We start from the raw sequence: 13189 nt of genomic DNA on the forward strand, positions 1-13189 counted from the left end.
GCATGTATAAATTTTAGATGTTTTTATATGTGGAGGGTAATCATGTCTTTTTGTGGTATTTTTTTAGTTGTATTAAATTTATCACATCAAATCAAATGGATATATAGTCCCCTTGTCAAATCATTTATCAATGGTCATTGACTTATCATGGGCTTTTTAAAAATGTACCAAGAATGAGATAGAGGAGGATAATTTATTAATCACTCTCTTATTATGTGTACAAAATTATGTCTTAAAGTATAATATATAAATCAACTTGTAATCCTTCGGAACAATATTGTTTTGCGACAAAAGTATTTTTTTATGGTTGGATTTCAATTGAGTTAAATTTGAATTGAACTCAAGCGCAAGAAATAACTTCAAATTTAACCAATAAATATTATGATCTTATTATAAAAAAATAAATAAATACATATAGATCGAATCAAATATTCGATCGCAGAAGTAACCTTACGTGAAATGTGCAAATATTACAGAAGGATTTTGATTTATTATCTTGAGAACAATATTCATGATATGGAATTGATGTGCTCAATCAACCTTCATTCCTAGTTTTCCAAGTAGTTCACTCAATTAAGTAGTATTTGAGAGAATTTTTAGAAGGCGTTTATCAGATTTTCCATAACAAAATTAGGAAGTCTAAAGTTTTTTTTTTAACAAAATTTTGTTCAGAAAAAACCGAAAAATGCTTCTTAAAAGCTCTTCAAAATTTTGTCAAGAAAAAGCTCAGAAGCGCTTTCTAAAAGAACATCCAAACACTACCTTAGTCTAGTATAAAATTTATGATTATAGTGTTAGAATATTGATTTTTTACCATCTAAAACCACACCAAAAGCCATAAAAATCTAAACAAATGGAAGAAAGTGATGTTCCACCTTATACAACCCCACGTACCCACCGGGTGACTACCAGGTCTAGGCTTATATTTCACTTTTTTTTTTTGTATTTGTACAAAGAAGGTTCACAATAGGAGAACAAATGAGTAGTGTTTTACCATATCAAAACGAAATCACAAATTATTTGCAAACCTGATCAAGATTCAGTACGCATTACATGTTATAAACAGAAGCGGACCGTACTTACTTACAGCAGAATGGAAGGAAACAAAACAGACTATGTAATGCACATAGTAGGGGTGACAATTTATGCCACGCCCCAAGTTTGTATAAGATGTTCATGGAAACATCTCAGTTGTCAAACAAAAATGTATTGATATACTCTATATTTTTTGTTTTACGGTGAGATGTTCACATGAATATAAGAAACAAAAAGAGGAGGGTAATTCTCCGGGTGTAGTATAGACTTACACCATGATGTGCATAGAATGGACAGTTGAAACAGATGGACAGAAAGAACCAAACCAAGAATGCAGAACTTATCAGCGAAATCCTCGAATCAGCGGTGTCTAGCGGGGGACATTTTTGAGAGGGAACATTTGGCTGTCCAAACTATATTGTCCGGAGTACTCCCCAGTGAAAAATTCAGGACTCAACGACACCGGGAAGAGATCCGTTTCAACAGTTTTTGAACTAATGCTTGTTTCAATGATCACATCATGCTTATAACTGGAATGTACATTATACTTTCTAAACCTCTCCAATTCCATCGTCACTTCTTTCATCGTCGGCCTTTCCTCGCCATTTAACTTGAGGCATCGCCTAACAAGCTCTGCGACTGCCTGAAGTTGTTCCAAACTCCCTTCTCTCAGAATGCGGGGATCCACAATCTGGAACAGGCGATTTTCCTTGATGGCCATGACAAAATAAGTGGACAGGTTCCTTTCCTGCTCACTCTTTTCGGGCGAAAGAGGTTTTCTCCCTGTCATCAGCTCTGCCAAGACGACTCCAAAGCTGTAAACGTCGCTTTTCTCTGTCAATTGGCTTGTTTGGAAATACTCTGGATCAAGATAGCCTAACGTCCCCTGTACCAGAGTGGTCACTTGTGTTTGATCGAGTGGGACTAATCTCGATGCTCCAAAATCTGCTATTTTCGCGGTGTAGCTATCATCTAACAGTATATTGGGGGATTTTACGTCTCTGTGAATAACAGGCATGGCCGCTGAGGAATGAAGATAAGCAAGTGCACCAGCAGACTCCGTGGCGATCCTGAGCCGATTTTCCCATGTGAACCACGGCATTCCTCCACTGTTATGGATGTGGTGAAAGACTGTGCCATTGGAAACATACTCATACACAAGCAAAGGCACCTCGGTCTCCAAACAACAACCTAAAAGTTTCACCACATTTCTGTGGTTAACTTGAGTCAAAATAACAACCTCATTGATGAACAGCTCTATTTGGCTCTGATCCATTATTTTTGACTTCTTAATCGCGACTATACGATTATCACTAAGGATCCCTTTGTAAACTGTTCCATAACCACCTCGACCAAGAATGCGATCCTCAGCGTACTTGTTGGTGGCTTTTTCGAGTTCTCCGGCCGAAAAGATTTTAGCTGCTTCCGTCATACTCTCATTTGAAGAAAGCTGCTGCCTCATTAGCACGCCGCCATTTTGCAGGAAGAATTTCTCTCTCAGTTTAGCTAGTTTCCTCTTCTGGATGATGAAGTATGAACCGGTAATGCCAATCATCAAGGCCAATAAGCCAAAGCTCAAGCCTGAAAAATTTACATTTCGGAGCACAGATAAACACTCTAAGATAGAGACATGGAAGCAACATCAACTTGGTATATAGTAGACACCACTCTCGTTCCAAGTAACACTCTAGATGTAGTTTTACAAAAGATATTCATGTGAATATCATACACAAAAATGAAAACATGTAGGGTCTATCAGTACTTTTTTGTTTTCAGTTCAGATATTCATGTGAGCATCTCGTGTAAACTACACCGTCTGGAAGTGTGCCTCTCTTGGTTTAACATAAACAAAGACCAGTTCAAAGACATACAATTTCATGATTCATGACAAGAAGTTTCAAGACAAGAATGCTCTGGTGACTGATTGATTAGTTATAGCTCCTACAGTGAATGACAATTTTTATCATTTCTCCTTTCAGCCCCTAAACAAAGGTCGAGCTTCCTCTCCAATCTAACTAAACAGAAGAGAGGGAAAATAGTTTTTTTGTTCATCAACTCATTTCAATTATGAGTTTTGAATTGAAGTTTTCAAAGTTTGGTTTTGGTATACTAATTCTTAATTTTCCTCGTTTTTGTTACAACTGGTTGATGTGACTCCGGAAAATATTGACGTGTTATGTCAATAATTGAACCACGGTCGAAAATTAAAAGTTGGTGTACCAAAAACCAAAACTAAACTTTCAAAAGTTAATAATCAAACAGAAAAATGAACAAGTTAAGGAAAAAAATCATTTTGGGGAAACGAAAGGACGGTCACAAAGCTTTATTAACGAATAATGGTAAGCACCTAAAGAGAGCCCCGTCACTTGTTTTTGTGAAGGACGTTTTGTGCACCCACGCCCATTGCTGCGGCCATCGCCATCGAATCCAACAGGGCATGAACAGTTAAAACTACCCAGAGTATTAACGCAGATTCCAAGTGGATCGCAGGGGCTATCCAGGCATTCATTTATATCTGATAACCACAAGTATCATCACAGCATCAGACATGAATTTGGTTCAGACAACTTAATTGTGGTATATATAGAAGCTAACCTTTGCAGCCTGGCTCCAAATATGGATTCCCCTCGTATCCATTAAAGCAGCTGCAGCTGTATCCTCCAAGTTTGGTATCAGTATCAATGCAACTACTGTTTTGATGACAAGAAAAATCATTGGATTTCCGAGCTTCGCTGCAAGTTTTGTTCCCGATCACCCACTCCAGGACTATAGGGACATTTTCTATTGTTCGGTTTTTAAATGTCGGGTCAGAAAGATCAGATACACGAAAGGTGAAGCTATCTTGGTCACCTAGAAAGGCATAACCACAACGGTCAAAGGGCCACACAACTGTGTGATTGTAAAGGCTACCTAAACCTGCGGCGAAGCTCTGTAGGCCTCTGGGTATTGAGGTCTGGCAGCATCCAATTCCTGTGCAAAATCCATCCTGAAGATCCTCTTTTGCAGCACACGTGGAAACACACCCCGTGCTAAAATTAGCTCCTTTTGTTCCTAATATTATAGCGAGATCATCACATCCGACGATTGTGAACTTATTTTTGTCAGAAAAGCTGAAGTATGTTTCTAGATTGATATAAAACGAGTTAGATAAGGTCAGATTGCCCTGTTGGTTGAAACAGCGAGTTGCTAACCAGTTCTTGACTCTCACTTCGGAGTTTGATATATCGACTACCTCAAGATTTCCCATGCTATAGGGCTTGGGAGGGTTGAAAGAAGTATTGCAGTTGATATCAAACGATGGATCTACTGAGCAACCTGAACCTAAGCCAATGCCAAAAGGATATGGAACGGTCAAGTTCCCGCACTTGCTTTGGCATCCAGGCTTGGCGATATTGGCGCCTTTTGTGATGTTTGTGAGGGGTTGGGTTGTGTTGGTTTTTTCAGAATGTACCAGGGAGATTTGCAGCATTGCTAAATGATACCAAAAAGCATACAGAAGAAGTTTTGTGAACATCTTTGCTGATGATATTCAACAAATAAATGCATTCACAATATAAACCACAATATATAGCATGAAGCTACAGCAAAAAACACAGCAGATTTGGATTATACTTTTCTATGCCAACTAATTAACTATTTTCTATTCCTTTCTCGACTACGTCAGGTAGATCATTAAAAAAAGGGGCAAAACCAGTGTATCAGAACACTAAAGAATTACTGAGAAGCCAATTGAATTGGTCACTTGAGAACAAATTTGTGACGTGAAAATGATGTTTTGTCCAAAGTCAATAAAAATCCATAAGAAGTGTGCCTTAACCATTAACAAGCCCCATCCTTGATCTGCTTTTAAGGCTCACGAGGCACACCCCATATGTGGAGACAAGGATAAACCATTTCGCTACCATTTTAACAGCTTCTAAAGTATATTTGATAGTATGTTGTACTGGTTCTCTTTGCATAATTAGATTCTAGTATATGATCATCATGAGTGCCTCACTTTTAAAAGGCTTGCTTTGCATTGCATGTTGCGCCAAGACTCTAATCTGCCTAAGGCGTAAACGTCTTCTTAGGAATATGTTCTTGTCTCGATTCCTAGACCCACCGTTGAATGTTAGCTCAACATGAATCCCCTTATTTGAGTGCTGTACCTACTAATGGTGAAAAAACCATTGGTTGCTTAAAATGTTAACGAGCAGGTACATTAATCAGAAGTGCATTCAGATGCAACAAATAATTAAGCTGCCCAAATATGAAATTCAGCAAGTTGATCCAAGAATGTCATGACATGATCAGTTGGAGCAATAAGATAGTAAAAAAAAACATAGATTGGCCATGGCAAATAAATTGGGAGTTGACTGACTTTAATTTGCATCTTAAGAATTAGTAAAGCTTAAACAAAGAAGAAACATAGAATTGGAGAAGAATGTCAACTGCGGCTGTCTTTTTCTTTCTTCTATAAATAATCAAGATTCATAACGTATCACCCTCAAAATAAGAACAATTCAAGGAGTTGGTTTACAATCTGAATCAGGGGAGGCGTTAATTTTCTATCTAATGACATCATATACATCACTCGGAGTAATATAATAGCAAAGCGTAGATTTTTGAGCTGCAACCAATGATATCGAGTTCATATTGGAATTTATTTAACTCGACATGGATTCTCACACATGCTCCAAAACAAAACAACAATTTATTTTTTGCTAAACTGTTGCATTTTGTTGTGGTTGCGAATGAGACAATACTCAATAGATTTAACTCATCTATTATCTATTAATTACCAAAGAATTTAATCTGAAAACGAATGACCCGAAATGAATCCACACATGTTAGAACATTTAACTGCAAGTTGTAGCAAGTAAAAACTTATTTGTTCAAACAAGGTTACTACAATTTAGTATATTAATTTATATTTTATAAACATATTGAAAACTTGTTAGAATCAGCAACTGAACATTTCCAAGTGGTATTAGTCAAATTTGAAGTCATTGTTTATTCATGAACAAAAGTAAGATCCTAAATAGCTTTGATCTAACATGAAAAAATTAGAATGAAAGCAACATTGTCAACTCCGAATAATACGCCTATTTAATTCATTGTGAATCAGGTAGACTTCAACCAGTCAAGAACAAATAATTATCATGGCCGGCCGGGAAGCATATCCGTGTCACTCTAGATCTATATTTCATCTGAAAAATTGCATCAAATTAATTGGCTAAATCTGTTGAAGAACGGCCATTTCTGAATATCCATACAGTCGTTTTCTCAGTTATTATGATTTCCGCCATTATTTATAACATTTGTTCTGTTTTTCGTCATTTCTTTTGTTTCCGCCTGAATTATATGGTTAATTATTCTCCAGTCTCCACTGTTCATTAGGCGAAGAATACTTACATTTACAAATTTTGACTAAATTGATTCTTCCATCAATTTAATAGTTTAAATTATCCGTAGACATGACATTTGTAGTCAAGCCCCTGAAATCCCCAAAACGAGTACTCCGCTGGTTTTTCTTTTCTTTTCTTTTTTTTTTGTTCCACTTGTTTTATCTTCTTGTTAGCCTCACGACCTCTGTTTTAAGGACGTAACTATCACATGACATCTCTATCGTTAGTTTTAATCATTAAAATTGACAGAGTGACTAACTCAGTCAAAATTTTTAAACATTTGGTACTAAAGCCAGAATACCAAAATATTTAGGACCAAATCGATAATGGAGCGGAAGATTTGAAATTGAACCGAGTCTTTCCCCCACCCAATGATATTGAATATTTGAACTCATATTAAAATATATTTAACTTGAAATAAAATAACAATTGATTTTTTACAAAACTACTTTTGTTATAAACAATACTTATTCGCACCAAAATGGAACGGAACAGAACAAAACAGAGTCTTTATGCACATAATAATTGGCATAGAATGGGAGAGTTGAGACAGACGGACAGGAAGAACCAAACCAAGAATGCAGAACTTATCCTCGAATCTGTGGTGTCTAGCGAGGGACATTGTTGGAAGGCAACATGTGGCTCTCCAAACTATAAAGTCCCGAGTACTCCCCAGTAAAAAAATCAGGACTCGTTGACACCGGGGGCGGGAAGAGATCCGTTTCGACAGTTTTCGAACCAATGCTTGTTTCAATGATCACATCTTGCTTATTGGAATGTACTACATTATACTTTCTCAGCATCTCCATTTCCATCGTCACTTCTTTCATCGTCGGCCTTTCCTCACCATTTAGCTTGATGCATCGTCTAACAAGCTCCGCGACTGCCTGAAGTTGTTCCAAACTCCCTTCTCTCAGAATTCGGGGATCCACAATCTGGAACAGGCGATTTTCCTTGATGGCCATGACAAAATAAGTGGACAGGTTCCTTTCCTGCTCACTCTTTTCGGGCGAAAGAGGTTTTCTCCCTGTCATCAGCTCTGCCAAGACGACTCCAAAGCTGTAAACGTCGCTTTTCTCTGTCAATTGGCTTGTTTGGAAATACTCTGGATCAAGATAGCCTAACGTCCCCTGTACCAGAGTGGTCACTTGCGTTTGATCGAGTGGGACTAATCTCGATGCTCCAAAATCTGCTATTTTCGCGGTGTAGCTATCGTCTAACAGTATATTGGGAGATTTTACGTCTCTGTGAATAACAGGCATGGCCGCTGAGGAATGAAGATAAGCAAGTGCACCAGCAGACTCCGTGGCGATCCTGAGCCGATTTTCCCACGTGAACCAAGGCATTCCTCCACTGTTATGTATATGGTGAAAGACTGTTCCATTGGAAACATACTCGTAGACGAGCAAAGGCACCTCGGTTTCCAAACAGCAACCTAAAAGTTTCACCACATTTCTGTGGTTAACTTGAGTCAAAATAACAACCTCATTGATAAACAGCTCTATTTGGCTCTGATCCATTATTTTTGACTTCTTAATCGCGACTATACGATTATCACTGAGGATCCCTTTGTAAACTGTTCCATAACCACCTCGACCAAGAATGCGATCCTCAGCGTAATTGTTGGTGGCTTTTTCGAGTTCTCCAGCCGAAAAGACTTTAGCTGATTCCGTCATGCTCTCGTTTGAAGAAAGCTGCTGCCTTAGTAGCACACCGCCATTTTGCAGGAAGAATTTCTCTCTCAGTTTAGCTAGTTTCCTCTTCTGGATGATCAAGTATGAACCAGCAATGCCAATCATCAAGACCAATATGCCAAAGCTCAAGCCTGAAAAATTTACATTTCGGAGCACAGAACAAACACACTAAGATAGAGACATGGAAGCTAGCAACATCAACTTGGCACATATTAGAGTCACACTGCTCATGTTCCAATGATATATATAACTCTCCATGTTCAAATACATACAGTTTCATGATTCATGACAAGAAGTTTCAAGGCAAGAATGCTGTGGTGACTGATTGATTATTCATCGCTCCAATGGTGTATGACATTCACAAATTTTTATCCCAACAACTGCTCCAATCTTTGGCATCGTCTGCTCTACAAAATTTTATCAAGTTCATAATTTACATTTCTCCTCTTTGCACAAGTACCTTAAAAACCAAGGTTCTAAAAAGCGTAATGCCCAGACGAACAGCCCATCCTCCACTAGCGCTAGACAGTTTTTTTTTTTTTTTTTAAATATATATAATTTTACAATATCTAAAATTAATCCATATGCATAACTGTGTTCAACATTTTCATTAATATTCTTTAGTATTAATGCTTACTAATATGAATAAGTTTTTATGTGCATATTTCAACAAATTTTTTTTAACTATTTTCGTTAAAAAATTTATATAATTTTTTAAATTTAATATTTTTTTAAATTTAATATTTTTTTAAAAAAAATGAACCGGCTAGGCGATCGATTTTTTCAGCACAGCAAAATCAGGACACTGAGTGACCGCCCACTGTCTAGGCGCGATGTCTTTTAAAACATAGTTAACAACATATTCTTAGAGTTTTAAGTCAAAGAAACCTTAGGCTTTGTTGGACAAATAAATAAAAACACTTAACAGTATGTTTTTAGATAAGATTTTTTTTAAAAAAAATAATAATTATTATTTTTTAAAAAATTGTTCTCCTAATATAATTTTTAAAGAAGAATTGAGAAATATTTTTATGGTATTTTAAAATAAAAAAAAGTGAGTAAAATGGGCAATATATTATCACAAACAAGAAAAAACGAGAAGAAAGAAAATTACAATAAGATAGTTTTTTAAATACCTTTTTAAATATTTTTAACTATGAAAAGGTTTTTAAAGAATAATCGTCCAAACACGTATTTATTCTTAAAACAACTTTAAAATTTTTTATGAAAATAGTTTTTTACATCAAATATCCCTATAAAATATTAAAAATGTATTATTCTTCTTTGTACAAATTTATCAGGCATTGTACTTTTTACCCTTCTGATTATGAGTTGGTTGACACGCGTCTTTCCTAAAATTGGGTATGCATTTTTTTGAGAATATAAAACATTTGGTACAAAATGCCACTATATGATTATAATAATTTTTGGATTTGTTAAAAAAAAGTATTATTTACACTTCAAAAAGTATTAATAACACTTCATTTCATATTTTTATTTCATTAGTTAACAAACATACCCTCACATATAACTTTCTTTATATACAAATATTTCTTTACATACAAAACTTTAATTGATCCTTCAAAATCTAAACTTATATTTTCCCATATTAACTATTAGTCTTATTATTGTGGAAAAATCTTTTGATATTTTAATTTAGTTCATATTTTATATGATTTCACTGTAAGTTTAAATTTTTAATATGTTTATATTTATATCTCAAGTTTTACCGAAAGTTCATATAATTAATCAAATTAATCATCAAAATAAAAATATACTTATAATTAGCCAGATTCAATTATCTAATTTTTTATTTTTATTTTAAAATTAATTTTTTTTATTTCTTTTCAATTTATTAAAAATTTCAAAATCGATCAAAAATTTTGATAAAAGTTCTAAATGAAAATATTTTTTATTCAAAAATTAAATTAAACTCATTTGATTTAATTGGTAATCAAATCAAGTAACATTCTTACACATAATTACTATATTAATTTTATAATATATATTAAAAACCAATATCACAAAATCTAGCATATTTAATAAAAAAAATATTATCATGCTAATTAAAATATTATTATTTATTATTATACATTTGAATATAATATAATATCATTTAGAAATAATAATAATAGTTTGTGATTATAATAAGAAATATAATATAATTAGTTCGTGAGTACAATCATTTTGGTGACATTTTTTAAAAAAGAAAATTAGTGACATAACTTATTTGAGATATTTTCAAATAAAATCTTTCACAATAATACGATAATATTTAGAGATAATTTATTATATAAAATATTTTGTAATTTGAAAATTAGTTTCATTAAAAAATTTATTTTATAGGAAAGTTGTATTTGTAGTTTATATTAAATATAACCTTTTGTCATTAAAAAAAGAAACGAAATAGGAAAGTGTGTAAATTTTAAAATGATAGATTTTCAACACAAAATTAGGAAAGAATATGCAAGGCTAATAATGTCAATCTAAAAAATTAAATACATGAATTGGAGTGTGATTAACACTTTTGAAGTGTAAATAACACTCCCCTTTGTTAAAATACAACACATATATCATAATATAACCATTTTTTTCACAAAAATCCAACGAAAAAATATTTATTAAAAATTTTCCCTTTTTTATTATTTTTAATTTTCATATTATTAAATTTTTTATTTTAAATTTCTATCAATTGGATTTTTAGAATGGAAACTGGTATAATAATTATATATAGATTAGATATATAAAAGTCTTTATAGGATTTTTGTGTATAAATATGAATGAATAATTATTAAGAGTGGTGGTGCTTTTCTATATTGTTTGCATTTGTATTCTTGCAGTACAAAAATACAAATAAATTATATATAATCAAATCAAGTCAACTCAAAAATTATTATTTTACCCAGATTAGAGAAGATGAATAAAAAAAAACCTTAAACAATATACACAAAGTATATTATTTTTTAAACTAATTTTCTTTTGTTATTAAATATAAAAACAATATGTTCATATTAAAAAAAAAAGTTGACACTTAATCATTTCTCATTTCAGCCCCTAAAGAACGTCGAGCTTCCTCTACGATCTAACTAAACAAACGAGAGATAATAATTTTTGGTTCAGTACTAAATCGTTCGATTTTGAGTTTTGATCCATTAATAAGTTTAAAATTTTGGTTTTTGTAAATTAACTATTAATTTCGTCGTTTTTGTTAATGGTTGACGTGACACGTGTTACATCAGTAATTGAACAACGACATTCGTAAATTAAAGTCAGTTATCAAACATAAAAATGAATAAATTAATGGTAACAAAAAAGAAACAATATTTTTTTGGGGAAAGGAAAGGAGACACACAAAAGCTTATTAACGAACAATGGTAAGTACCTAAAGAGAGCCCCGTTACTTGTTTTTGTGAAGGACGTTTGGTGCAGCCACGTCCATTGATTCGGCCATCACCGTCGAATCCGCCGGGGCACGAACAGTTATAATTACCCGGAGTATTGATGCAGCTTCCCCGTGGATCGCAGGGATTATTCAGGCATTCATTTATATCTGCTAACATCACAGTATCAGACATGAATTTGTTTCAGACAACTTAATGAATCGTGGTATATAGAAGAAGCTAACCTTTGCAGCCTGGCTCCAAATATGCATTCCCCTCGTATCCATCAAAGCAGCTGCAGCTGTATCCTCCAAGTTTGGTATCCGTATCAATGCAACTAGTGTTCTGACCACAAGAAAAATCATTGGATTTCCGAGCTTCGGCGCAAGTTTTGTTCCCAATCACCCACTCCAGGACTATGGGGACATTTTCTGTTGTTCTGTTTTCAAACGTCGGGTCAGAAAGATCAGACACGCGAAAGGTGAATCTGTCTTGCTCACCTAGAAAGGCATAACCACAAGGGTCAAAGGACCACACTCGTGTGTGATTACGAAGGCTACCTAAAGCTGCATCAAAGCTCTGTAGTCCTCTGGGAATTGAGGTCTGGCAGCATCCAATTCCAGTGCAAAATCCATCCAGAAGATCCTCTTTTGCAGAGCAAGTGGAAATGCACCCTGTGGTAAAATTAGCTCCTTGTGTTCCTAATATTATAGCGAGATCGTCACATCCGACGATTGTGAACTTGTTTACCTCAGAGAAGCTGAAGTAGGGGTCTAGCTCGATAGAGAACGGGTTGGATGAGGTCACGTTGCCCTGTTTGTCGAAACAGCGAGTTGCTAACCAGTTCTTGACTCTCACTTGGGAGTTTGATATATCAACCACCTCAAGATTTTCAGTGATATAGGGCTTGGGAGGGTTGAAAGAAGTATTGCAGTTGATGTCAAACGACGGATCTACCGAACAACCTGAGCCTAAGCCAATGCCAAAAGGATATGGAACGGTCAAATTCCCGCACTTGCTTTGGCATCCAGGCTTGGCGATATTGTCACCTTTTGTGATGTTTGTGAGGGGTTGGGTTGTGTTGGTTTCTTCAGAATGCACCTGCAGGGAAATTTGCAGCATTGGTAGATGATACAAAAGGGCATACACAAGAATTAGTTTTGTGAGCATCTTTGCTACTTATGATATCCAACAAATCTAATGCATACACAATACAAACCACCATATATATATAGCTGCAAACTGGCTGATATGTATTATACTTTTCAACGTCAACTAATTAATTATTTTCTATTCCTTTAATTCTCAACTACTTCAAGATCAGTAAAAAAAAAAAAAAAAAAAAAAGGCAGAACAAGATTTATCCGAACAGTAAAGGATTAGTGAGACGTGTTTAGGCTCGAGGCTCTGAAAATCCTAACTCTTGCACTACAACTCAAGTTGGTCATGTACCCGTCCAATGAAGTTCGCCGTAACCATGAAGAAGCCTCATGCTTGCTCCTTGGTCTGCTTTTCAAGCGCGCGCTCCGGAAGCACACCTCATATGTGGAGATATTGGATAAAAAAGAAATAAAAAGACAAGGATATATAAATCATTTCTTTTTTTTTTTTTAATGAAAAATTCATTAAAAGGTAAATAGAACAAGTACAACTACGCCGGGCATTCCCGATATATTTACAATCGGAAATAAAG

General features: G+C 34.6%; 1 protein-coding gene across 1 annotated transcript; it reads right to left on the reverse strand.

Moving 5' to 3' along the window:
* Positions 1 to 1405: 1405 nt before the first annotated feature.
* On the reverse strand, positions 1406 to 12666 carry LOC140872973 (uncharacterized). Its single transcript, XM_073275914.1, has 7 exons — positions 11742 to 12666; positions 11499 to 11666; positions 7043 to 8247; positions 5817 to 5877; positions 3631 to 4554; positions 3383 to 3550; positions 1406 to 2616 (listed from the first exon to the last, which is right to left on the reverse strand). The coding sequence occupies exons 1-7, from the start codon at positions 12664 to 12666 to the stop codon at positions 1406 to 1408; spliced, it is 4662 nt and encodes a 1553-aa protein (XP_073132015.1).
* Positions 12667 to 13189: the final 523 nt, after the last annotated feature.

Source organism: Henckelia pumila, unplaced genomic scaffold, assembly GCF_033568475.1.
Source record: "Henckelia pumila isolate YLH828 unplaced genomic scaffold, ASM3356847v2 CTG_525:::fragment_1, whole genome shotgun sequence".
In the NCBI taxonomy this organism is placed as follows: domain Eukaryota; kingdom Viridiplantae; phylum Streptophyta; class Magnoliopsida; order Lamiales; family Gesneriaceae; genus Henckelia; species Henckelia pumila.